General features: G+C 41.8%; 1 protein-coding gene across 1 annotated transcript in view; it reads left to right on the top strand.

Annotated features, from left to right (window-relative positions):
- Nucleotides 1-17,272: 17,272 nt before the first annotated feature.
- Nucleotides 17,273-27,921, top strand: part of LOC126481877 (glucose dehydrogenase [FAD, quinone]-like) — a 46,319-nt gene continuing 35,670 nt past the window's right edge. The window contains exon 1 of the mRNA XM_050105837.1: nt 17,273-17,387. Within this exon, the coding sequence (XP_049961794.1) occupies nt 17,273-17,387 (115 nt within the window). The remainder of the gene's footprint in view (nt 17,388-27,921) is intronic.

The following is a 27,921-nucleotide window of genomic DNA, read 5'->3' as shown; positions in this document are numbered from 1 at the left end:
GAGATCTGGAGAATGTGCTGGCCAGGGCAGCAGTCGAACATTTTCTGTATCCAGAAAGGCCCGTGCAAGACCTGCAACATGCGGTCGTGCATTATCCTGCTGAAATGTAGGGTTTAGCAGGGATAGAATGAGGGGTAGAGCTACGGGTAGTAAAACATCTTAAATGTAACGTCCACTGTTCAAAGTGCCGTCAATGGGAACAAGAGGTGCACGAGACGTGTAACCAATGGCACCAATGGCACCCCATACCATCACGCGGGGTGATACGCCAGTATGGCGATGACGATTGCACGCTTCCAATGTGCGTTCACCGCGATGTCGTCAAACACGGATGAGACCATCATGATGCTGTAAACAGAACCTGGATTCATCCGAAAAAATGACGTTTTGCTATTCGTGCACCCATGTTCGTCGTTCAGTAGACCATCGCAGGCGCTCCTGTCTGTGATGCAGCGTCAAGGGTAACCGCAGCCATGGTCTCCGAGCTGATAGTCCATGCTGCTGCAAACGTCGTCGAACTGTTCGTGCAGATGGTTGTTGTCTTGCAAACGTCCCCATCTGTTGACTGAGGGATCGAGACGTGGCTGCACTATCCGTTAGAGCCATGCGGATAAGATGCCTGTCATCTCGACTGCTAGTGATACAAGGCCGTTGGGATCCAGCACGTCGTTCCGTATTACCCCCCTGAACCCAACGATTCCATATTCTGCTAACAGTCATTGGATCTCGACCAACGCGAGCAGCAATGTCGCGATACGATAAACTGCAATCGCGATTGGCTACAATCCGACCTTTATCCAAGTCGCAAACGTGATCGTACTCATTTCTCCTCCTTACACGAGGCATCACAACAGGTAACGCCGGTCAACTGCTGTTTGTGTATGAGAAATCGGTTGGAAACTTTCCTCATGTCAGCACATTGTATGTGTCGCCACCGGCGCCAACTTTGTGTGAATGCGCTGGAAAGCTAATCATTTGCATATCACAGCATCTTCTTGCTGTCGGTTAAATTTCGCCTCTGTAGCACGTCATCTTCGTGGTGTAGCAATTTAATGGCCAGTAGTATATAATCAACATGTATAAGTGAAAATTTTAGAGTTTTTAAATTTCATTCATGTAGAAGATATAGTCTTGTGAATCTAGATCAATCTTTTTGTAAGGTACTGTATTCCTTTGGAATAATTTTCCTTCTCTACCTTGAAGGACAGGGTGGGGTATTTCAGAGCTGGTCTATCATAAAGCTCGGTTCTTCATAGCGAGCTAGGAATAGGGTAGGACACTTCCAGCGTCGATTTTTGTAAATTATATCGGTAGTACGCAGAAAATTCGACTCCGAAAGCTGGTAGCAAAATGTTAGAGTGATGCGGCAGGCTCGGTCATTCCGTGGCAGAATTTATTGGCGGGGTGAGGTGTGTGGGCCGTCTGCACCCGCAGTGCAATTAGAGGGCAGTGGGGCGCCGGCTTCTCTCCGGCAACCCGCAGCTTAAATGAGATCCGGAGGCGGCCCCTTCCGCACGGCTAAGCGGCGGCGCTCCCCCGCACCTGCTAACTACAGCTGTGACATCCAATTAGCGCGCGGCCTTCCGGATTACACGGAATCGTTCCGATGGAGTCTCGTCCTTACGGATGACAGTCTTCCGCAGGGGGCGCCGCAAAAGTTCCCCAGAGCCGTGCTACGAGCAACGGAAAGGGAAACGCCGGACTGCTGAAATGTCAGCGGAAAACACAGACTGCTGTAGCCAATCAAATTCCTTGCTCCTCTCAGTGTGAATTCCGTGGAACTGTACCTTTGACGAAACAGGGTCCCTTCTCAAGTTACTTTCACTAGGAACGACCGCGTTTACTCTAAAATTTTATTAATACAGAGTTTCAAATTAAAGCAGTCTCACAAAAAATATAAAAGGCAGAGGAGTCTTGATGAATAATACTAGAAACAGTGTAAGATTCTTGTACGTAAGCTTGGAATAAATAAAGGGGCACAAATAATACAGTAACAGATATTATTGTCATCAGAACTGACATTGTATTACACACACTTTCACTGAAACTATTATTCATACACCGAAGAAAAAAAAAAAATCGCAGCACCAAGAAGGAATTGTGCGACGGAAACGAAAGTTGGTAGGAATGGTTCTGTTCAAATATCAATCCAGTCGCACAAGAGCGGCGCCAGTAGCACCAATATAACGATTGTATTAAATACACTCTGCAGTGGTCGTGAGCATTAGTTACCTTTGAGTTGGTACCAGTCGAGAATACCTTTAAGGCGACAATGATGCCATTATCAACACCTTATTGGGTTTAAATTAGAATTATATTAATACCTTCAGCAGCTGACGGGCTTTTATATATATCAGCGGGGACAGGTCAAAATGTGTGCTCCGACTGGGACTCGAACCCGGGATCTCCTACTTACATGGCAGGCGCTTTATCCATCTCAGCAACCGAGGGCACAGAGGACAATGCAACTGCAGAGACTATCTCGCGTACGCCTCCCGTGAGACCCATATTCTCACCTTGTACGTCCACACACTACATTCGTAGTGTCCCACCCCACCACACTCATTACTCGTGGAAGACATTCTTACCAAGCCCCGTAAATTCTGAAATTTCGTTACTCTACATTAATTATGTTTTGGTTCTACGATTTATTTTCTGTGGATGTATATATCATTACAATCTCTTCTCCGAAGGGATAGCAACAAAATAGATTATCCCAAGTATAATAAAGAGGTCCTCATAAAATAGACTCCCTGAATTTTGAAAAAAAAACACTATATTCAGTTCTGTACAACAAATAGTCATTCCAACAATTGATAGATCATATGAGTAGGAGCTACTGAATAAGGCAGAAAGCTCCCAATTTTTGGGTCTACATTTTAATGAAAACTTGGAACTTGAAGAAGCGTATTACGGAGCTTCTGAAGCGTTAAGTTCAACTACTGTTTCTCTTGGTTTAACTGCTAATCTTGGGAACGAACTAACTAAGCTCTTGAGTATTTTGTATATGTACACTCAGTAATGTCTTATGGGGTAACTTGCATTTAGAAAGAAAGTACTGATCGCACAAAGGCGAACAGCAAGAAGAACATGCCGTATTCACCCACGGACGTCATGTAGGTACCTTTTCAGGAAGCTACACATCTTAATTGCGCAATCACAATACACATATTTGCTAATGAAATTCACCATAAATAAACCGTCACGATTTGAGGGGAGCAGCGGCGGCTAACCTACAACACCAGAGTGAAAAGGGATTTTTATTGCCGATTGTCAAGGCTGTCAGTGGCTCAGAAAAGAGTTAGATGTGTAGCAACAAAATATTTGATCATTTGCCAAACGCGTTATAATGCCTAAAAGGTAACAAAGCTTTTAAATGTAGATGTGTGAATAGGACTAAAAACATTGTGTTCATTGATGATAACTCTAATCATATATACATATCCTGTGAACTGACTAGTTCCACATTGTGTCAATACAAAAAAATATTCTGTGGAATAACTAACTATCTCTTTGAAATTTTGAAGCTAATGGGGATAAAACTAGCGGAGTGAAACTTTATTTACAGCTTGCACAGAGATAAGACTGCAGTTATACGAGTCGAAGGACATGAAAGGGCAACCATAGCAGAGAACGGAATCTGTACATTGAGCAAGGAGAAATTGGGATTAAAGTTCAGGGAGAAGAATGAAAAGCTTTACGGTTTACAATGACGTAATTCTGGCTAGGCGGATCCACATGTTGCCAAAATTGTTTCGACTACGCTCTACAAGTTTCGCTGGTAAGCCTTTAAACATTCTGCTTACACCCCGTTCTCTCACCATGCAATTTCTATATTTTTGGAGCACTATAGAGCGACATTCGTGGCCGTCGGTTTGCTTCGGACGAAGAGGCGTACGCCTGCGTACAATCGTGTCTCTATAGGCAGCCGCAAACATTTTTCCATGAAGGCATTGACCGTCTTGTCTCGTAGTAGGATATTAACAGTTACGGTGATTGCCTTTGAAATAATATCCAGTTTAGTTACATTTTTCCATTCGACTCATTTTCTTTTGACTGACCCTATTCAAGTCAGGTAAATTAAAAATACGTCGTCGACGATTAAAATTAACTCACGTTCATCTGCAGAAAATATAAAACCTGTCTTTGCAGCCTAATTCTCAACCTCCTCACTATAAGCTGTAACTGGCAAATCACTTTTGCAGTACTGGAAAAAAAGTCCATAATTATGAAGCACTGCATATCGCTTCTTACCTTAGACATTATACTGTTTATTGCGATTGCAAATAGGGTGACCCTCAAAACACTTCCCTGGAGATCGCCATTCTCCTGCTCTAAGCTATCTGACAGCGAGTCTCCACCTCGCTACCGAAAAATGCGTTTCGATAAGAAGAAGTGAATGAGTATATGAAAGCTGCATTGGTTGAGCAGTGCGAGAATATTGTGCCTTCGAGTACTGCAGTATACGTTATAATTGTCAAAACATATTGTTATACTGTGCTGTCTACGCAGAAAAGCCAACTGAATAGCCACCTCTAGAAGGGTCGGGTTGTCGACATTGTGTCGACATCTCCTTAATCCACAATGAAGCAGTTAAGGAGCTGCATGGTCTAACACATAGACCAGACGACTATTAACCATTCGTATGGTACTGCAGTGCTCGTATTGTTTGTAAGTATGATGCAATGCTGCTTCGTGCACGAATGGGTGTCCAAAGCGACATTGTACCGTAGTTTTGAACAACATAGGCACTGTTGTGGTATTTATTCGCCGGCACCGGGCAAGCGATTTTCCATTAAAATAACTCCCCCGTACGGGAATATACGTAATGAATGTACGAGTGCAGATTGTAAACACATAAAATTAATTGTTGGTAAGGCGGTTGCCAGGTTGAGATTAACTGGGAGAATCCTTAGAAAATTTAGTCCATCAACAAAGGAGGTGGCTTAAAAAGCACTCGTTCGACCTATACTTGAGTACTGCTCATAAGTGTGGGATCCGTACCAGGTCGGGTTGACAGAGGAGACACAGAAGATCCAAAGAAGAGCGGCGCGTTTCGTCACAGGGTTATTTGGTAAGCGTGATAGCGTCACGGAGATCTTTAGCAAACTCAAGTGACAGACTCTGCAAGAGAGGCGCTCTGCATCGCGGTGTAGCTTGCTGTCAAGGTTTCGAGAGGGTGCATTTCTCGATGAGGTATCGAATATATTGCTTTCCCCTACTTATACCTCCCGAGGAGATCACGAATGTAAAATTAGAGAGATTCCAGCGTGCACGGAGGCTTTCCGGCAGTCATTATTCCCGCGAACCATACGCGACTGGAACAGGAAAGGGAGGTAATAACAGTGTTACGCAAAGTGCCCTCCGCCACACACCGTTGGGTGGCTTGCGGAGTATAAATATAGATGTAGATAGATGTAGATGTAGATTTGACGACATATGGAAGTTTGGGTCTGGCTGTGAAGCGTGCTCGGATAGCCTAATGGTTAGGCGAATGCTCGCGATAAGCGTGATATCCGGGTTCTGGTCTTGGTTCAGCACAAATTTCATTGTCATCCTTCCATTATACAGTTGATGGTTATCCATATTCGCAAATTCGAATACGTTTGACATTAATCATTCGCTCCAAAGTCCTTCCTACACAGTTCCTTAATATGACGCTCCAATAATCACCGGCACATGTTCGGTCCACAGTTTACGGCACAGCATCACATATATTATTATTCAAATGATGACCATGTCTCAGACGTAGAGCATGTCATGAATTCCAATGTATCATACAGGACTTTTAACGGCAAAATTCATGGAGTGCTCTACATATGAGATTGACCATTATTTAAGTAATGACAGATGTGATGTTGTGCCTTTAACTATTTTAACCCTGATCCGTGAAGATAGTCTGTGACTGAAACCGGTCGATATTTTGGTTTGAAATAAAAAATGAAAAAGCAGCTGATGGCCGCATTTACACATGTTGCGAAGTGTCTCTAGTGTGTCCATCGATCGTACCACGTCACACTTGGCAGTTCCGACTGCGCACGTAAACATGCATACACCAATAGTCTCCCTCGTCACTTGTGAAGTACGTGGCCCTTTTCGATTTCTTCAGGTCTCGATGCAGTGCTGCTGAAATACACCGACGAATGAATAATGTTTATAGTGAAACGTTTATGAGTGACAGCAAAGTTTGACGGCAGTACAGGAACTTGGATGCGGGATGTACAGGCGTTCATGATGCAGGCGGTCAGGGAAGGGAGCATCAACCGATGATCTAGTTCAGTGAGAGAAAAATGCTATCCGAGAAAATTGTCGGCTACACAAGTACTATTTTGAGTGATTCGTTTCCCGAAAGTGTCAGCTCTCTATGCCACCGCAAGTGAGAGTATTCAGCACCGAAAACTCTGTGCAAGACGGGTTCGCTGATGTCCGACCATCAAAAAATACCGTGAATGTTCGCTGGCTTAACGTTTCTCCAGCGCTATCACGATGAAGAAGATTTCTGAATAAAGTAGTCTCAGGGGATGAGACATGGGTCCATTTCAAAAATAAAGAAACGAAAGAGAAATCCAAACAGTTGATGCAGTCTTATTCCCTGAGTAAATCAAAGAAGTGCAAGCGAACCATCTCCACCAGACATCATATGGCTACCCCATTCTGCCACCGGAAAAGAGTTCGTTAGTGGAATTCATGGAACGTTCACGGTCTTCCCTGCAGCCTGATTTTTCAATATCTACTAAGGCGGTTCAGAACAAGCAAAGAGGAGTGTTTTCATCAGATATTATGTACTTCTTCATGGAAACACTCAGTCGCACGCTGCAGCTGCAACAAAAACGTTCACGCAGCGTTTTCAGTGGGAAATGACTGATTACATACCATACAGCCCGGACATGGCTCCCTCCGATTTTCGTCTCTTTGATCACATGACACTCTAATTAGGAGGACAGCACAGACAATAAGATGCGCACCAGAGACAGGCGGTTGCCTTCTATCACGAAGGAGTCGGAATAATGGTACCATGGGTCTAAGGCGCTGCAGTCATGGACTGCGCGGCTGGTCCCGGCGGACGTTCGAGTCCTCCTTTGGGCATGGGTGTGTGTGTTTGTCCTTAGGATAATTTAGGTTAAGTAGTGTGTAAGTTTAGGGACTGATGACCTTAGCAGTTAAGTCCCATAAGATTTCACACACATTTGAAAATTTTTTTTGTTGCTACCATGTTACTAAATATGTGTGTGTCGCAGCGGCGGCTCTGTAGAGAAGTAACTGGAGGATGTAGCTAAACGTTGCGAATAAAACATTTTTGATTTTAGCGACCCATTGCTTTATCTCACTCGTTACTCACCCACCCGCACGTGCTACCCCTACGTCGAACGCCGTGTATACTCACACAGCACAATTAGTATATGTATACCTGTCTGATATTTATTTACTTGCACCATACGGGAAATTAAAGTCCGATCACCTGGAGATGTGCAGTGAGTGAACCAAGCCACTAATACAATTGTTTCTGCAGAGTGCTTTGGTACACTGTTTAGTGATCGTGAACTGATGCACGAAACTAAGCTAGTCACTTCAAAAAGTAGTGGTACCTGGAATTTTCATCATCATAATTTGACCGACGAAGAGAAGAGACACTGTAGCGTCGCCACTTCTCTTCCTTGTGTCGATCTTGTCGAACTTTCTTGGATCGGTAGGATTCCGGCCAAGCCTGAACGCTCTTACTCGCGATAACGACTCTGCAGCGGAGCGCGTTCCTTGACAAATGGTTATCCATCAATGTGATTCACAGCTTTCTAACAGGAAGCTGCCAGGACGGTTACAGCTGCAATTTGCGTCACGGGGCATCTTCTCTCCAGAAAGGGACTGTCTGTAAGCTTTTTGTATGATAAACGCTCGGTTTTTGAATGACGAGCATTCATTGATCTGCTAAAACAATTCTGTCATAGCACTGTGGAACATTTTACAGCTAACGACACAAGCAGTACGTAATTAGTGGACATTCCGGCGCAAATCACTGACGCTAGAATATGTTAACACTTTTCTTCCGGCGAATTGTGCGCGTCATATTTAAGGTCAGTCTCTGTGCAGGGGAAGGGAAGCGTAGGAAAGGGAGACGTGGTCCACCAATCGCATTACGTCGTCGCCGTAATACTCTCAGCCAAGTTGTGAAAAACCTACAGGTCTGTAGTGGAAGGATAAGCTTTTTTATGTATTTGTTTATAAATAATAATACGTATTGTTTGTTAACAATAATTTGTTGATATCTATTCCTTTAGAGGAAGTGTATGAGTCTCCTCACAATCGGAGGATCGGGACGACCAACAAGGACTATAGTAAAACTGGCAAATTGGTCTTAAAAATTTGCTTGAAACTGGCATAATTGGTCATAAAATTGATAAATTGGCTGTAAAATTTATGGCAGTCTGTCAGTTTTACAGCTAATTTATCAAATTTACGAAAAAATTACCAATTGTATGGCGAAGTTCCCTGCAAATTTTTACGACCGATTTGTCAATTTGGCCATAATAATAGGCAGGAAACAGGCAAATTTTCTGCATAATTGATAAATTCGCTGTAAAATTGTCAAATTTACCCTAAAATTAGTAGAAGGTTATAAAATTGGCCAGAAAATGGGTAAATTGGCAAAGTGGTCGTAAAAATTGGCAGGAAATCCGTAGAACAGACCAAAATGGAAATGTGGGTAATTGCTTCCATTCTTGTAGAAATTATAAATAATTAGCTGCCTGACATAAAGAAAACACGTTAGCTGCAACTCCTCCTTTGAAGCAACTGAAGGCCTGGATTCTTTTGTAAATTATAACAATGATATATAACAAAATAAGGCATTTTGGCGTTATACAATAATGAAATCATGGCATGTTCTCCAAAATGGCGGTATATATTACCTTTTCTAGACGAATGGTCGTCAATGTGTTGTGAGGCATCAAAACTGAAGATCTACTTACCACCACCTCCTCCCCTGAGGCAAGACAGCCACCAAGCGAGTATATGCCTAACTAATAAATAAATTTTTCTCTGCCTGCAAAGCATAGGAGTTGGGAGTACAACTGCTATTAAACAATCACTATCGTGTCCCCTAGCCAGTCTATTTCAATAGCCACTGGGTGTAGGGAGGATAACTACGGTTAATTTACTTCGGCAATAGCAGCTGGAGTTGTGAGCACTTCTCCAGCCAGACTACATACAAAGTATGTACGTCTATCTGATAACCACACATGGGTGGCACACTTAGCATTATTGTTTTTATGTAAAAGTGCTACAGATCGTTACAATTTAACCCATAGTGATGTCACTTCGCAATATCACATGGACGTAAGGCGCGCTGTGATTTCGACATCACCCACCCAGTAAGCCTCCGAGACGAGACGCACTGTGAGCTCGTCCCCACAGCTGTGGTGTACTTGGCTGGAAGTGTACAGCTGCTGATGATATCCGAGTTGCACAGGCAGAAGTCATCAGCTCTCTCACCTGGAACCTACAGTGCTTTGTGCCAGGGTGAAAATAGTAATTCCATGCAAATTGTGCTTGTTTAATAACGCGCTGCCATATTTACACAGGCACTGTGCAAGTCAGCTTCGATGATCACATTGTGCAAAATACTATTTAACAAACTGCTTTCGAGTAAACTGCATAAACTATGCATGATCTGGACAATAATACGAGATCTGTCATCTGGAGGCTACATTTTAAAAAAGGTAGGTGTGTTTTGCTTTCTAAATACAGAGACAAAATTATGTAATTGCAGCAGAATGAGGTAAACTATCTACTCATTCTTCTTTGTCACTCATGAAGTCTCTAGTACTATAAAGCATGTGATGTTTAACATCTTCCCGCCAAAAGGCACTGAAACCTTCGTCTATTTAAAATTTTAAGAAGCATTCTTTCATTTGGGATGAAAACAGCGATTACTGTAAAGTACTGAAATTCAGTGAAACAGTCTCGATCGCAACAGATATTTATTTTGAGTGGTAACCGGTTTTGGTCTATAATTTAGATTATCTTCGGGTTGTAAGCACCATAATGGCGGCACATGGTGGTGGGAGGAGCAAGATTCGTAAGAAAACAGATGTCAACTGCTTAAGCCATGTAGCTTGATGCTAGATACCCCTTGCTGCTTCTGTCAGTGCGGCACCATTTATTACATAATAAGCAAGTAATGGACTTTAATAATAGTACATATTTGAAGCTGCTTTCGTTTTGGGTACATTCATTTACTCTTCTTTTCATCCTGTCTCCTGCTAATTTCCACACTAGTGATATATAACTCGCTTAAAGAAAAGTTTTCCAGATGCAGGTTCTGAACGCGACTGTATAGCTACACATAACAAAGCTATACTGAGATGATCACTTACGGACAGTAGCTGGGTCTTTTCTAGTCAGAAACACCAGATATTGAAGAGAATGCATAACACGCTTTTGGTGGAAGAAGTAGTCGGTGAATTTTACGAGCTCCAAGCACAATCGAAACAATCGTTTTGACAGTCTTATTTGATCAGCATTTATACCTGTGTGAAGCTACAGAAGGTGTAGGCAGCAGTCTTTCCGTGTTAAGTGGAGTTTTTCAAATTGGTATTTATCTAAAGAAAAACATAAATGCGTTACACATCACTCTCTCTCCCCACCTGCAGTCAGAGCCTATTATTACTATTACAATGTAGTCCCATCTTGGCTGTGTTAAAAAATAGCAAAACATCAAAGATGTAACAGCGTGTTGTGCAAAGTGACAATATTAACGTAAAAAAGAATCAGTGCCCACATACCAACGCCTACAGCAGTCATCCAAATGATCTATCCCTGTTAGCTGAGTACCACATAGGATCAGATATAATCCATAAGTGTGCAGAGCGGAGTTTTAGAGGTGACAGACAGGTGTATTATAGAATCTCGTTTCCATGTTATTATTTACAGGACGTTGACATTACGTCATAGATGAATGTTTCTCCAGTCAAAATTCTGTGCTGTGTTGTGGGTATCGCAGCCAAAAAGTCATGAGAATTAAACAGGTCATAGAGATCAGAGATTATAATCACACTAATGTATCACGATACCCAGGAAAGTGCACAAATTAGCTAAGGCCTCTAGTGCTACATATCAACACGAAGATCTACCTTGGAGCTGTCTGGCTTAAGCGAAAATCTTTAGCCAAGTCTGGACGTGTCAGAAGCTGCACCATGATAAGAATCTGTTTTATACTTTCAAATTCTATGTGTGAATGTGTATCGCAATCCCAAGTGGTTTTCTTACTTGTCAGTGTGCACTAACATGTTGTGGCAAAAAGTCAAATTTGTGACTTCTCTGGAATTTGATTAACTGCAAGAAATCATGAACATGTTTCCTTTTCTTAATTACTGGCAAGTCACTAATGGCTTCTACTTCTTCTGGATTAGGTAACCTTTCTAATATTACAACATGAATAAGAAACCTTACTTGATTCTGTCAATATTCTTAAGCTAATATTCACTCTTTAAAACACCTAGCAGCCTTTACAACACCCTATTACGATTCTCACCGCCCTCTTCTGTAATTAACATGTCATCAACATATGTTGCAAATCTTTTCTTTAGATCCAGTGGAAGAATAATATTACAACGTCTAATAATTGCAGCTGAATTAACATACAAGCTGAATGCTAGTGCATGGAAATGGTAACAGCAACCACAACATAAGAATCTTGTATATACCCCGTATGAGGGATGCGATTCTACCTGCCAGTAGCTAGTTGTAGATCAGCTGCAGACAATTCCTTAACATCATGAAATTTCTAATGTCAACAGTTTATCGGTTTCTTGCACTGTTATTGTATAAACTGGTCTCGACTCTAATACTAGTCTGATTTCACCTTCTCTCTTGTCCAAAACTAGTAGTGGATTATTGTAAGAGCAAACTTCTGGCTAAATCACCCCTTGCTGTAACAGTTTCTCAATTCAAGCATCAACTTTCTCTTTGTAAATTATTTATATTGATTATGGTTTAACGAAACCTCTCTTATATTATCTGACTTGATTTGATATGAAAAACACGTAACAGCATCGATATTCAGAGAATACAGAAGAGTGATGGTATGGAAGTTTATACAAATTTCTTTTCGCTACTTAATCAGCCGCTTCTATATGTTCAACCCTCTTTAGAATCCCTTGTTCAGCATTAAAATATTTGTTGCTATACAGTAATAGATTAGCATTAGACATGTTCTCTTTCGCACCAGATCTCCATTCAAATGATAATCTTGACTTCATTAAAATTTATCAGTTAGTCTATTTTCTCTAATAGAAAAATTATCAAAGCATATCATCAGTGTCAATCCATTATAGCCCGGCAACACTTTACCAAGATTGAAGTCCATTAGTGATTTGTACATGGACAAGAAGTCGATACCTACTGTAGAATCAATTACTGGGTTTAGCAAAGTCATGAACTTTGCAAAAAAAAAAAAAAAAAACGTTTTCTCTTACACACATCTGTTTTGTTCTGTGAATCGACTCTTTGACCCTTTGACCTTAGTTCACTGCAAAGAAAACATCAGCAAGGAACTTACCCTGCTACACTTTCGAAATGCAGCTTCACTCAACACACAAACTTGGCTACCAGTGTTGAGTGGATATGTGGGAACCGTTCCATTGCCATTTTACTGAAATACTGAACTCGCTAGTCTTTTCACTTAGTCATTTACCTCGTCAAATAATGTATCCCTCATATCCCCACAGTTCAAAATTTTCACCAGTTTATAGTCATGATTCGTATGGCTGGCAGCACCCAGTGCAGCTGCAGAATCCAGTTGACAACCATGTGGCGGCATAGTTTCTGTTCGTACATTATTCCTGGAAGCAGATTATATGACATCCACAATCTCTGGACCAGAATTTTTATCACTGCGGTGCTTGGCTCCAATGCCACCTCCATTACCTTGATTGCTGATGTATGTGCCACATCAATTGTTCCTACTTCCTCTTTAATCATTCTTATTCATCATGTATCCATGATTTCCTCACCTCCATTTGTCATTCCAATATTTGACATGTCGTGAATTATGTCCCCTGTTATCACAACTTCTTCCAAGATGAAACCCTGAATCTGAGAATTCAGATTTATTGATACAGCTATTCTGAAAATATTGCTCCTTGATGTCATATTCCAATTCCTGTAATAAACTCTTAAAATTGTGTATATCGTCATTCACAGTGGTGTAAGCATCGTGGCAATTTCGTAAAACAGACGTGAATCAACAGAAGCAGTAATAATAGGATTATGTAAAAACTAATTCTTCTGCAACATATGTTCAAAGATTAATAGAATTGCTGAAACCAGAACTGTTAAAATTTTTTATCATCAGGTTCCTATATTTAATTCTGTCAGTGCTGTTTCAGACCAGTATGCAGATAAGTATTTTTTGTAAGATCTACAAATAATTCACATCTTCATATTAATGTATGGATTTATACTGTGATTTCACTCTCTAGGTAGCCACACATTAATTCAACCTTATTACTCCAACCAAGAAGATGAAAGGGAATAATCAAATTGTTCCAACCAAGATGATTATGAATGACACTGGGCGAATTTCTAAACACTTGAATCTTCTTTATTATTGAAAAGTGATTATAATGAAAACTAGGTATTTTTTCACTATGTACCTCGTTTCTATAAGAATTTCCACTAGTATATTGTAGTCTATTCCTTTCAGAATGACGCCTAAAATTAGGCACACTTACGTTGTATGAATTCATACTTTCATCAGATATTTGACCTGAAATACTTTACAGCTCTTCACCAACACATTTTCCAGTCTTAGTTTTAGTTTCTGATAGTCTGACGTTTCGTTCTTTCACTAATCCCCACTCCTCTTACTGATTTACATTTGCCAAACCTTAAATATCAATAATGATTTTATTTTCTGCAGTTCATCATTCCTGAATGTGATCATATTACGAAGACTGATTTGAATTTTTCCCGACGTGAGGAAATAAATGACCTTGATGATCTACATTTTCCTCGTTTGTTCACATCTCCTTTTCAGCAAGATTCAATTCCTTCAAATTCTCTTATAATCCTTGTGTAAACATGATAAGATCCAGAACTTATCCTCTTATTTGAATGACAGCCAGTTGACCTGGCATAATCTCTGTTCTTTGTGATACCTCTAACTTTGTTTCCTCACTTTCCTTTCTTACATCTTGAAAATTATTTTGCAGATGTTTAACCTCTTCCTTAAAACCTAACTGGTATTGTTTTTGCATTTTTCAATAGTGGCAGACTTATTCTCAGCACTAGACATTCTACTGTCGAACTCTCTTTCAAGCTCTTCCCCTGAAAGCACATTCATTTCAGTAAATCTTTGTATGATGTTTTCCCTCATGGACTCATACCTTTTTTCATGACTACTTATCTGTCCTTAGAAAGTCCTTACTTTTTCAGTCAAGTGTCATCCAATGACCTTAACTTTGTCTTTTAATTTCTCATCAAACTTCTTTGTACTAGTTTCTGTTTTTTGTGATAGATACTTCGCTAAATCTGCACTACTACTTTTGCTAATAGCTTCAGTTATCTTTATTTGTCCCCTATGATATTCCCCTATTTTTTAAAACTGATTGTCACAACACTCCATTATTCTGGTGGTTGCTCTGGGATCCTTACTGAAGCCTAGTAGTAATTCACATGTAGATTAACTATGATAGTTCTTTACCTATACTAACACTCCATTGTTTACTCTGTAGTGAAAACAAACTGTCAAGCTTGAGAATCTTCTCCGTTTGCTTCATGTTTTTTGTTACTTTCCAACTGTTGAACCACATCATTACTACTTTTTCTGTCCTACTGATACCCTGACTATCAGTAGCAAGATCACTAGCTGTAATGCATTCTAACTGATCGTTGATTCGACTAATCAAATCAATTGAAAAATCTTCCGAATCAGAAAGATTCGAACGTCTTCCTCTATCTTCTTCACAGTGGATTCTCCTTGTCTCATTCAGATCAGTTATTCATTTTCTATGTTAAACTGATGAAAAACTTCAACAAAAAGCAAAAAAGCCATACTCTCAAAATTATCTCATAAACCATAACTTACAAATTTTTTAAATATATGAACTTGAAAAAGCCAATTTTCAGCTCTGCAAACTATTATTAGTACTCCCTGTTGAAAAATTTGCATCAGATCGCTGCATGAAGCTTCAAGAAGGTTCACAGTAATGCTCAATTCAATCGTGGAAAACAAAATCGTAGCATGTATGGCGTCTGTTAACAGTCAAGTGTGCTAGTCTAGTAATCGTAGTGATATATATCTGTTATACAATCACGTTGAAAAAGATACTGGTACAAATATTGCGCAATGGTACATTCTATCATCACTTTGATCAAAGACGGACTGACAGTGCAACGCCATCTGAAAAGAAAGACATAAGGACTCGGCAAGCGCAGTTTCGTCGTTCTGTGGCGTGATTTATCACACACTTAAAAAATTGACCCTACTGCATAAGAGTGACTTCTCATAGACAACTTGTTTAGGGAGAAATAAGTTAAAATCCAAACTAGCATTAATCACGAAATGTTTATATGCTGTTACTTCAGAAACGCATGAGATGTGGACATAAGTCTGACAAACATAATGAAAATGAAAATTCAAAAGGATAATTACTATGACGGACCCTCACACAGGTTAATACAATTCGAACTATCTGCTACTCTTGATACAGTCAAATTTTGAATCGGCAATATTGAAGAAAATGTAGAAATATTACCAGTCTGTAGAATGAAATAACGACATACTAACTGTAACTCTTCAGGCTTTCCCGGCGATCTAATGACACCTTGGGTTGTCGTGTGTTCTGCTGGATATCAGCGTCGTACTTGCACGATATTTCGGTCATGTAGCTCGTAACCTTCATCAGGTGCGACCTGAGACTGCTCCTCGAGTGGACCTGGTCCACTGGTTTGGTGGGCGCGGACCGCAGAGGGGACACATAGAACCGCAGCGGACGGAAAACGGAGCAGCAACGCTCCAGCAGGTCGCAGGGAATAGGCGCGGACCACAGAGGAAGCGCCTGCAGCCGTTGGTGGAGGGGGAAGGCCATAGGCATAAATACTGGACCAGGTCCACTCGAGGAGCAGTCTCAGGTCGCACCTGATGAAGGTTACGAGCTACGTGACCGAAATATCGTCCAAGTACGACGCTGATATCCGGCAGAACACCCGACAACCCAAGATGTCGACATACTAACTGCTCATCGCGGGCTAAACATGGGACGCGAACGTAATCAAAATGCTATATATTGATCTTAGTCTAATCTTCACTCTGCTACACGGCTCGCAGGAGAATCTAATCACAGTGTCTCCACATGACACATCAAACAGTGAGGTAAACAGTAACACCTTACCCCCTATCGTCGAGCAGAATAAAAGAAGAGGAGTGACGTGATTGTCATAATCACTCAAAAAATACAGATCGCTGTCTCAAGATATAGGAGTGTCGCCGTTGTCAATGCCAATCCCCTATTAAAAGCTCCTTCATCTGAGTGGCAGAAGATTTAACAGCTTATCTGATAGAAACAACTTGCAAACGGCCTCTTCCGACTCAGCGCTGCCTGCCCAAATAAAATCACAATAACACGCATTTTGTGTTCGGCTGAGCGGGTGTTGACACTTTTTTTCGTGGTTTCAGCATACTCTTGTCTCCAACTGCACAGAATTTTATATACCCCACTAGTTGCTAGGGCTTGCTGTGCATCTTTTTCCATTATTAAATATATCTTATTATTGGGTCTGAAGTTTGTTTCGATTCCACACTTGGCAAAAACTTGCCCCAAGCGGTCCGTAATTTAATTAATGAACGGGAGAAAAACTTTTCCAGATGGCGGTCGTTGTTGCTCCGTAGTCCCAGCTTCTTTTCTTCTTTGATGGAGTGAGTGCTCAGTCAATCTCCTTAATAGCATATCCATTTTTCTTGAAGCTCAACCATAAGTGTTTTAATTGATCCGGCAAATACACTGGCTAGCAGATTTTGTTAGCTCGGGCCACCAAGGTTTAATGACACTTCCCCTTGTCTAGTATGATGGTTTGATTCATTGTATAGCTATCAATCAGTGCATGTGTCCGTTCTGTATTTCTTATGGCCCAAGGTGCTATCCACTAAGGCAAGTGTAGGAACGTAAAATCCATCTGCTGTCGTTCCCCAGGGCTTCTGAGTTGAGAACCTGACGGGACCCAACCCCTCCCTGTTGGGACCTGGATATTTGTAGTGCAATGGACTGTCTGTAAAGCTATGGCGTACTACGTGATGCCAGCTCCTGGGGCAGAAGCTGCCATTGACCCTGGGAGCAACCTACCTGGCCGGTCGGACGCTGGACGAACAGATGCAAGAGACCTGCTGTCGATCCGTGCAGACAGCCATTGGCACTAGCTGGAAACCGGGTCCAGCAGGCACTGTACGCGGTCGTCACCTGCGTTTTGGGCCTTCACCCACTATTAGGTTCTTACAACATCCTCCAGGATGACAAATGGTGGCTCAACTGTAATAGTGCTGAGATGATGAGCATTCTCACGTGCTTTCACATCGTTGAGAACTTGCAGCAGATTCACATTGAAGACCCATGGCCAAATACTGCGTGCTACATAAGTGAGACACTGGTAAAATGCTTGACATGGAGCCAGGACGGCATCGACTTGTACTCCAGAGCAGTTCGCCATCCCGTCACTGGGTATGTGGTAACAAATGCGAGCCCCAAGCTCCCACGATATCTAGGCATCACCCATACCTGGTGATGGGGTCACCTTGACTTCACCCAAACCCGGTGATGGACCAGAGTTTGAGACTGCTACAACATCTAGATATCATCTGTACCTGGTGATGGCCCAATTGGTCTTGATGATTTTTCGAATCATCATAATGTAAATCTGTTATTAGATTTCAGGTAAGGTTTGTCCTCCATGATGAGCTTTTATGAAACATACTTTGTTTTCGTAATATTTTGCGCCTCAGACACAGGGAATACAGTGTCATCAAAGATTCGCAGTAGGTCGGTTCGCTAACACCTAGGCCTCATATCTTGTCCACACGCTGAACCGTGTCAGCTGGTCATCCTCGGTTGAATCAGGTGTAGTGGCAGGGGGGATGGTCACAGTTGAAGGTGTACGATTGACAGGACACTGTGGTGGGAAGTTACCAAGGATTTAGGTGCCAAAACGGCGAGACTAAGTATTTGTTATTACCAAAGGTGTATGATAGTTAAACATTTCGATCCTTCAGAAACTGTTTGTTTGTCATTCCACAATGAAATGTGAACATTAGCACACCACTGATAACGAAAACAATTGAATTTAGTAAACGCAATCCCCAAACAAGTATGAAGTTATACGAATACTGTTCGAAGCCTGAACTACTAACAAGTTTAACTGAAAAGCGCAGTCTGTGTTGAGAGATGGTCCGGACAACACAGTCATGGCAGTTCACGCTCTCTGTATAGTGTTGTTTATTGTTTAACTACTGAGAACTGCTCCAGTCAATGTGCAGTTGAGTATGAGAAGCAAGTGTCACTCTATGGTTAGTTAACAAAGCAACGATTTTGAAGATTTCTTGTTGTAGAAGGAATGCTAACGCCAGTACTTGAGCTTTACAGGCACTCGCACACGGAGGATTCACCAGTAAGGCGTACGATAGCCCCCAGCCTCGTTGCCAGAGGTACCTGTTTATTTATTTCTCGGGAAGATTTAGGTCAACACTATCCGTATTTCTCAAATGTAACTCCCAGCGCATGACACTAAATTAAGCGGTAAGATCGAAAAATGTGGGACTAGAGATTTAATATGGAGGGAGATTGTAGGAACTACAATAAGAAATGAAAGAAATATGGCGTCGGAACATAAGGAAAAGGCGTTACGGCAGGATTCAAAATTCTCCCTCACCAGGGGTTGATGAATTTCCACTTGCAGCGGGTATTTCGTTAGTTCACTTGTACAAAGCTGAGAATGACTTGCTTTATTTTTTTGACAATGACAATAGGGCTGGCTTTCTGTGGGTTACTGATTGTACAGATTTCGCTTCGAACACGATTACGCTGTACTTGCATTACGGTTTCGCTTCGATTCGCAAAGTGGACACATGCTCTCGTCGCTGGTTCGAGTCAGAATTTGTACCAGGAGGCAACTCAACAGTACTTATCAGAGTCTGACATTTCAACCTAAGTAGTTCGCTATGTTTCAGCGGACATGTCCTCTCTGACCTGTGGCTGTGGCTGTCGGTCAGAGCACAGAGTAGTAGAAAGTCACGCGTCTTACTCACAAGTCTGTAACACATCCAACTCTACAGCGTGTGATGTTTTCCGGTCACATCTAAATGAGTAAATTTGTGTACCCAGTTGAGACTGGTATTGCAGCAAAATTAGAGAGCAAACTCGAGAGATGAGTCGATGTATACACATATGATAAAGCACAAGAGATATATGCTCAGCAGTTAACAAAAGATGTGAAAGAGAAAGAAAGAAGGAGGAAAGTCTGTGGCACTGAAAGCGTGACGTGGCTGTTGGTCTGATAGCTGGTAAGGTGCACGTATCGTCCACCCCAGCACTAGCAGAGGGAGACGGACGAGCCCGTCGCCCTGGACGCCTATTACTCAAGGGAAAAGACAGCCGATAATCAGCCTGATAGCAGGTTCAGTGTACCTGGGGCCGTACTGGAGGGACTGAAACGCGGAAAAATCGCTGATCCTACCCGAGATTGGACCTGCAACCTTCTCAGCGAGGGTACTGCAATACAACCACAGCAACTGCGAACGATAAAAGTATCACTTTACTACATTTAAAAAATGAGGCAATGCTCACTATTGTTCGATTAAAGATCTAGCTAGATCGTTCCCAAAGCAGATCACATCTGTATCGCTAGTTGTTAACATTATCAACTTTTCCCCCACCTGGTTAAGCTTCCTCTGGAGTGCGTTCATACACTGGCGCGTGCAATTTAAGGACGAAAGTATCTTTCGCATGATGAATCATTCCAATGTAACACAGTTCGATGTGACTTGTACCATAAATAGGAAAAACTGCTACCGTGTACAGAAGATAATGGAGCGGTCAAAAATGACGCTAGTGTATTCAACTGGGTTGACAATATGTGAACCATCAAAAGTGAACGAGTAGACGCTTTATAAATCTCTCTGAACTTTGGAAAAATTTCTGTGTTTGAAAAACTGGACAAAGCAAAGAATTGCAATTTATCCACTGGACGGTAAACACAAAACGAGGATTGCTTAAAAAGCCTTTTAAGCGAGACTTCTCGCAGACATACAAAAGACTATCTCTGAAGCTAACACAGTTGACTGACACATTTCAATAAATCGTTCATACCAAAAGACTAATTTACATGAATGTACTGTCATATAATATATATATGAGAGAAGCGATGTGTAAAATCGCTAACATGTGAGTTTACTGCCAGTTAATGCGTCGAATAATTGCTCGCTTCGAGCAATGTTAATTTGCAGGTAAGAATTATAAATGACAGCCTCAGATATTTCCTCCGCATTACATCAATTAGCAAACTACTGTGGCTGTCTTAAAGTAGTGCCCAAACGAGGCAGTACTTCTAGTATCTAGCATCTAGTTGAATTTTTAGTTACCTTTTTACCAGGTAACATTTATTCTGTAATGTAGTGCACACTTATACATAGAATGCGCCAGATAAAACCACTAAAACATTGTTGTGGGCTGCCCATTGAAAAGAGAAAAATTAATAAACAAATATTAACAAAATGAATGGGCGAGTGTACGGTATCGCTAACTGGTGCACTTAATTGTCGAAAATTCCGTGTTTCGCGGGGCATTTTCACTTTGGAGTACTACGAGGTCACTGCACAATTCCGCCGCAGCATAGTTTGTTAAAGCAGATACTAAGCGATAAGATCAAGTGCTCTAAAGAAACGTAAAAAACAGTGTTGGCTAATGACTACCCCTTCCTTTCCTTTCATGATAACAAAGTAGCGGCACTTGTCTAATGCATCTCTACACATGTAAATGCTGATTCCATAGATATACCTGATTTCTGCTCATCGATAAACTAGAACCTTAACGTCTAGCCTAATATCTACCAACGACGCAAAAACAGAGATTTCATCAATGTCAATGCCATCTCGTCACTGTTGACACAATGTGCTGTAACGAAGGTAGCAAATGAGTAGTTTGCATTGTTGACCTGGACATTTTTGTCATATTTTAAGGACGGTCATATTTCCATCTCTGTCTGGGTAAGTGATTGTAAAAGATAGAGTGGGTGATTTTTTCAACTGAGTTACCATCGAACGTAGTTATTAAGTTACAAACATTTAATTGTTTTCTTTTTTGACGATTTTGTGGCTGGGCTCTGAGCACTATGGGACTTAACTTCTAAGGTCATCAGTCCCCTAGAACTTAGAACTACTTAAACCTAACAAACCTAAGTACATCACACACATCCATGCCCGAGGCAGGATTCGAACCTGCGACCGCAGCGGTTGCGCGGTTCCAGACTGTACCGCCTAGACCCGCTCGGCCACCCCGGCCGGCGACGATTTTGTCAAGGACCGTAATTAACCTTGATGTTCGACGTACCAGCACTTGTCTTAACATGGCCTAGGGTATTCAGGAAAAGAGAATATGTTAACAAGTAAAACAAAACGTGTTGCAAGTCGCTACAGCACTCTGCACTCGTTTTCAGCTAAAAATTTTACTAAGGCTGCTAAAGTAAAGGTGGCATCAGACAACATTGCAAACTTTATTTAAGTTACAAATGCTTGTTTTCTGAGCCGTAAGAGCGAGAAATTAACGAAGGATGTATGAGTGGACAGAGGCCAGATAGCAAGCGAGCCGTGCGCCAGCAATTTTGGCATCCATTCGTCCTTGTCGCACTTGCCATGCCTCGCTCCTTCTACGGTTTGTTAAGTTGTGGTTTTTAGTTTTGCCTCCAGAGGGTATCGGGGACAGAGAGATCTGCTATTTACGTGCGTGCACGATGACGCCGGAGATTAGCCGAGTTGTAGGCAATCACCAGACCAGAGGCACGACGTCGTGTTTCCGGTGGCTGAGGTCTCATGTTTGCTACAGGTGTCGGGACAGCCGGCTCGCCGTTTGTGTGTCAAGTAAAGGGCGGTGCCTGCGGGTATCAGTTGTGGTAGCGGGGGCAGTCTACAACTGTTCGAGTGGTGGGCGTGTCTTGGTGGTACCCTGTTAATGCAGGGAGCTGCATTTGTGCGGTTCACGCATCACTCTGGAATGTACACTACTGGCCATTTAAATTGCTACACCACGACGATGGCGTGCTACAGACGCGAAATTTGACTGACAGGAAGAAGATGCTGTGATAATCAAATGATTAGCTTTTCATAGCACTTACACAAGGTTGGCGCCGGTGGCGACACCTACAACGTGCTGACATGAGGAAAGTTTCCAGTCGATTTCTCATACACAAACAGCAGTTGACCGGCGTTGCCTGGTGAAACTTTGTTGTGATGCCTCGTGTGAGGAGGAGAAACGCGTACCATCACGTTTGCGACTTTCATAAAGGTCGGATTGTAGCCTATCGCGATCGCGGTTTATCGTATAGCTACGTTGCTGCTCGCGGTGGTAGAGATCCAATGACTGTTAGCAGAATATCGAACCGGTGGGTTCAGGAGGATAATATGGAACGCCGTGCTGGATCCCAACGGCATCGTATCACTAGCAGTCGAGATGACAGGCATCGTATCCGCATGGCTGTAACGGATCGTGCAGCCACGTTTCGATCTCTGAGTCAACAGATGGGGACGTTTGCAAGACAGCAACCATCTGCACGAACAGTTCGACGACATTTGCAGCAGCATGGACTATCAGCTCGGAGACCATGGCTGCGGTTACCTTTGACGCTGCATCACCCGACAGGAGCGCCTGCGATGGTGTACTCAACGACGAACATGGGTGCACGAATGGCAAAACTTCATTTTTTCGGATGAATCAAGGTTCTGTTTACAGCATCGTGATGGTCGCATCCGTGTTTGGCGACATCGCGGTGAACGCACATTGGAAGCGTGTATTCGTTATCGCCATACTGGCGTATCACCCGGCGTGATGGTACGGGGTGCCATTGGTTACACGTCTCGGTCACCTCTTGTTCGCATTGACGGCACTTTGAACAGTGGACGTTGCATTTCAGATGTGTTACTACCCGTGGCTCTACCCTTCATTCGATCCCTGCGAAACCCTACATTTCAGCAGGACAATGCACGGTCGCAGGTTGCAGGTCTGGATACAGAAAATGTTTAACTGCTGCCCTGGCCAGCACATTCTCCAGGTCTCTCACCAATTGAAAATGTCTGGTCAATGGTGGCCGAGCAACTAGCTCGTCGCAATAAGCCAGTCCCTACTCTTGATGAACTGTGTTATCGTGTTGAAGCTGCATGGGCACCTGTACCTGTAAACGCCATCCAAGCTCTGTTTGACTCAGTGCCCAGGTGTATCAAGGCAGTTATTACGGCCAGAGGTGGTTGTTCTGGGTACTGATTTCTCAGGATCTATGCACCCAAATTGCGTGAAAATGTAATATGTCAGTTCTGCTATACTATACCTGTCGAATGAATACCCGTCTATCATCTGCATTTCTTCTTGGCGTAGCAATTTTAATGGCCAGTAGTGTAGTTCAGAGCTGAAATCTGATCAGTACTATGTCACGTTCTTAGCATTGTGATACGCTGATCATGTGAATGGTAGTCGTACTTCCTGGTTCCGGTAGTCTGTCGCCTTTATGCTATCGTTACAGTCAGTAAAAAATGTAGTGTTCCAAAGTATTCAGATCCACTAAAAAGCGCTGAGGGACTGTCCTATGTTGGTAGATCAGTGCATTGCGTCCTCGTTACAGAGTGTTTATTTATGTGAAGACTCAGAACGATTTGCTACGTACTTAAGTAACCTGCAGCGTTCTAAGTCGTGCTTAACTTTACAGTGACCTCGCAGCTGGTCACTTATTTTTTTGTTCATGTAGAAATTGAATTGTTGTAAATGCAGTAGTACGGATATCTAAAGATTCCGTTTTAAACCTGTGAATGATATACCTTGCGCGTTTTTGTGTGCGGTTAGCTGCTTGTAGTAACAGCTTTATGTTACAAATATTTGTTGTGTAGTTGACGTGCTCTGTTGAAAATCTTGCAAGTTCATCCTGAACTACAGGAAGTGACTACCTCACATGACGTTGGCCACGCTGACAGAGTGTGGCCCGGGTATTATTAAAGGCTGAATAAGACACCTTCCGCATAAATTGAGTATTTTGTTATTAACTTTATTTATACTCTTGAGAGTCGCCTCATATATTTACGTACATTTAGTCATTAACTATTTTCTGTTTGTTGCAAGCCTGTGTCTTGATATTGTCTTTAAGCATTAAGATTCTGCTTCGGGAAGCAGCCTTTTGTTAAGGGCTGTATAAACTACTATGAGTTACGCCCATGATATATTACTGAGTTTTATGCAAAGTGTAGATATTTCAATTTGGTACAAATGAACAGAACGTTTTTGTATTGTTACTAGTTCAGGCTTTTATCAAAAATTGGGAAACCTAGAAAACTTACGTAACTATCGTTACAGTTAATTAAGATTGGCTTTATAGAAACATGTTTAAATTTTAAGTGAATTTGAGCTTGTATTGCTGCTGTGGCCTTAAGCTCCACTCTGTGTTTGGCCACATTACATTGTTTTAATTTACTTCCTTAACTTATTTCATAGTAGACTGTCAAAGTTTATCTTTGTAAACAAAACAGCTTGAGTGTTCAGGTTAATGGTTTAGAGTAGAGTCCGTGATCATTTTATGCAAATGTTTAAAGCTATGAACTTATCAGTTTCCATGATTCCTTTACTGTGTTTTGAAACTGAATGTAATAAACTCTCCGTCCAAATGACATTTAATTTCCGGCCAGCACCTGCCTACCTGTTCCCTACCACTACAGTAATCTTGTTTCGAATATACCGTACTCGCATTTATATAGTCGTAAGTGATGATAATCCAGCTGGCCGTTGTGGCCGAGCGGTTCTAGGCGCTTCAGTCCGGAACCGCGCTGCTGCTACGGTCGCAGGTTCGAATCCTGCCTCGGGCATGGATGTGTGTGATGTCCTTAGGTTAGTTAGGTTTAAGTAGTTCTAAGTCTAGGTGACTGATGACCTCAGTTATTAAGTCCCATAGTGCTCGAGCCATTTGAAGCATTTGATGATCATCCCTTAACAATCACTTTCTTAATGTGAGGTACCACATTCACATGCCGTATGCTTGCTCACACATTTTGAAGTTTTCCACCTCTACTGTTTTACAGATAGGCAGTATACTACATCTTGCACGATTTCTCCGTTTCGGCATAAAAAAAAAATGGTTCAAATGGCTCTGAGCACTATGGGACTTAACTGCTGAGGTCATCAGTCCCCTAGAACTTAGAACTACTTAAACTTAACTAACCTAAGGACGTCACACACATCCATGCCCGAGGCAGGGTTCGAACCTGCGACCGTAGCGGTCGCGCGTTTCCAGACTGTAGCGCCTAGAACCGCTCGGCCACTCCGGCCGGCTTTTCGGCATCACAGGCGGTTTGCGAGCACAGTTGATGTGTTGCACAACACACAGACACCTACTGAGCTTGAAAATGACCTGCAAGGCCGTAATTGACAAACTGTGCGACACGTAATGCAAATATTTATCAAAAATACAACTGAGGAGAAAAATTCAAAATGTCTTTTAACCTTTAAAGAACACGAAGTCTAACATATACCCACTTCAGAAACACATGCCTAGCATGGAACATTTTCTAAATGCTTTTGAAACGCTATAAATAATTCACATAAAATATGATTGACTTGTTGCTGGTCTTTTCACAATTCTAACGTAAATGTATGACTGTATGTACAGTGAAATAAGGTAAAGTAGAGACATTTCACATTGTGGTGTCTTCGAAGCAGTTTGATGTAGGTTCTACATGGAAAAAGAGATGAATAAAAGGATAAAGATAATTTTCCTTCACTTTTCAGTCTCTCTGTTGGGATGAGAGGCTCGAAGATGGTAGTTTTAATAACGTCAAAACTATTAATATTTAGAAAGATAATATGATACAGAATTTGATAAATCATTCTCAGTTGTGTACTAACGGATGTAAAATCAGGAAATAAATAAAAAGTTACTAAAAAGAAAAGCTTGCAGTAAATTTTTGTGTGTTAACTTTATTTTTGTCAAAGAATCTTCTGATGCTGCCAGGCCAGGACAAACAATAGTGTAAAAACGCTCTGAATAGTTTCCTGGGAACACAAGTTGCTCAAGTAGTGTGCGGGTTCACTCAAATCACGTGGTGATTTTGGCTGCCGCTGCACCTGGCTGGAGCGGGCTCAGCACATAGTGAGACAAAACAAGACGTGATAAGGCAACCGTTTGCAGAAGCGACAAGGAACAACGACGAAGCGAGACGAAAACCTGTCGCCGACGTGCATGACGGAACCAAGAACCGAGATAGCGGCTCTGTGACAAACTGTGTACGCCCGACGTAAGGTATGGGCGGTCTGCGTGCAACCGATTCACTGCTTTGAAGAGAGATCCTCGCGGTGGCAACCAGTTAAACGTCGGTGGTGTGAGAGATATCTTAAAGGTAACAATCTTTTCTCTTCTGTTCACAGAGTACGTCATAACATATTATAAGGTTTCTAGTTAATTTTTGGTATTCAAGGAAAGTGATGTAAGCCCTATTTTCATTTGAGGTTGCGTACTCCATATGATACCGGATATTTTTTCAAACATAAATTTTCAATAGTCGATACGTTACGCCACAGAGTTTCTGAGTTCAAGAAATGTGATCTTTGGTTGCTAGCAGCATTGTCGTTATTTTAGCATTCTATGAGAAACTTGCGAGGGAATCGGGTGTTGATCATTCTACTGAACGATCTGGAAAGAACTAGAGAGCACAGAGATAAAGATACAGAGGATAATGAATGTTAGAAATATGATTTGGTCCAAATTAATTTGACGAGTGAAGATTTGAGGTAATGTCGTTTCTACACTGCTTTCTTACACGTAGTTATGCTGTGTTGAATAATGAAATGCTTCAGCAGCATTTTTCCTCATTGTTTTGGGTTACTTAATTTCCTTGTTCAGACGAGACTAGATAAAGTTATCACTTCACTTTGTAAGTAGGCTGTTTAGGTTTTTTTATTGGTAACGCCACCTCTGTATGAAAATCACTGGCTGTGCTGTGTGCAGTCTGTGTCTAGTTTGCATTGTTGTCTGCCATTGTAGTGTTGGGCAGCGGCAGCTGGATGTGAACAGCGCGTAGCGTTGCGCAGTTGGAGGTGAGCCGCCAGCAGTGGTGGATGTGGGGAGAGAGATGGCGGAGTTTTGAAATTTGTCATGAACTGCTATATTTATATATGATGATATCAAGGTAAATACATTGTTTGTTCTCTATTAATATCTTTCATTTGCTAACTATCCCTATCAGTAGTTAGTGCCTTCCATAGTTTGAATCTTTTATTTAGCTGGCAGTAGTGGCGCTCGCTGTATTGCAGTAGCTTGAGCAGCGAAGATTTTTGTGAGGTAAGTGATTTGTGAAAGGTATAGTTTAATGTTAGTCAGGGCCATTCTTTTGTAGGGAATTTTGAAAGTCAGATTGCGTTGCGCTAACAAAATATTGTGTGTCAGTTTAAGCACAGTCCTGTAGAATTGTTCAAAGGGAAAGTTTCAACTTGGCTTGCTCTCAGAGCTTACAGATTTACCACCCCTTTACCAATGCAGTAATTAATTTTACGGAAGAGTAATATTTGTTGTCTATGAGCAGAGATCAGGTATATCTATGGAATCAGCATTTAGATGTATAGAGATGCGTTAGACAAGTGCCGCTACTTTGTTTTCATTACAGGAAAGGAAGGGGTAGTCATTAGCCAACACTATTTTTTA

The sequence above is a fragment of the Schistocerca serialis genome, chromosome 5 (genome assembly GCF_023864345.2).
Source record: "Schistocerca serialis cubense isolate TAMUIC-IGC-003099 chromosome 5, iqSchSeri2.2, whole genome shotgun sequence".
Taxonomy (NCBI): Eukaryota; Metazoa; Arthropoda; class Insecta; order Orthoptera; family Acrididae; genus Schistocerca; species Schistocerca serialis.
Note: the sequence above shows the minus strand (reverse complement) of the source record. Positions and strands in the feature narration are given on the sequence as shown.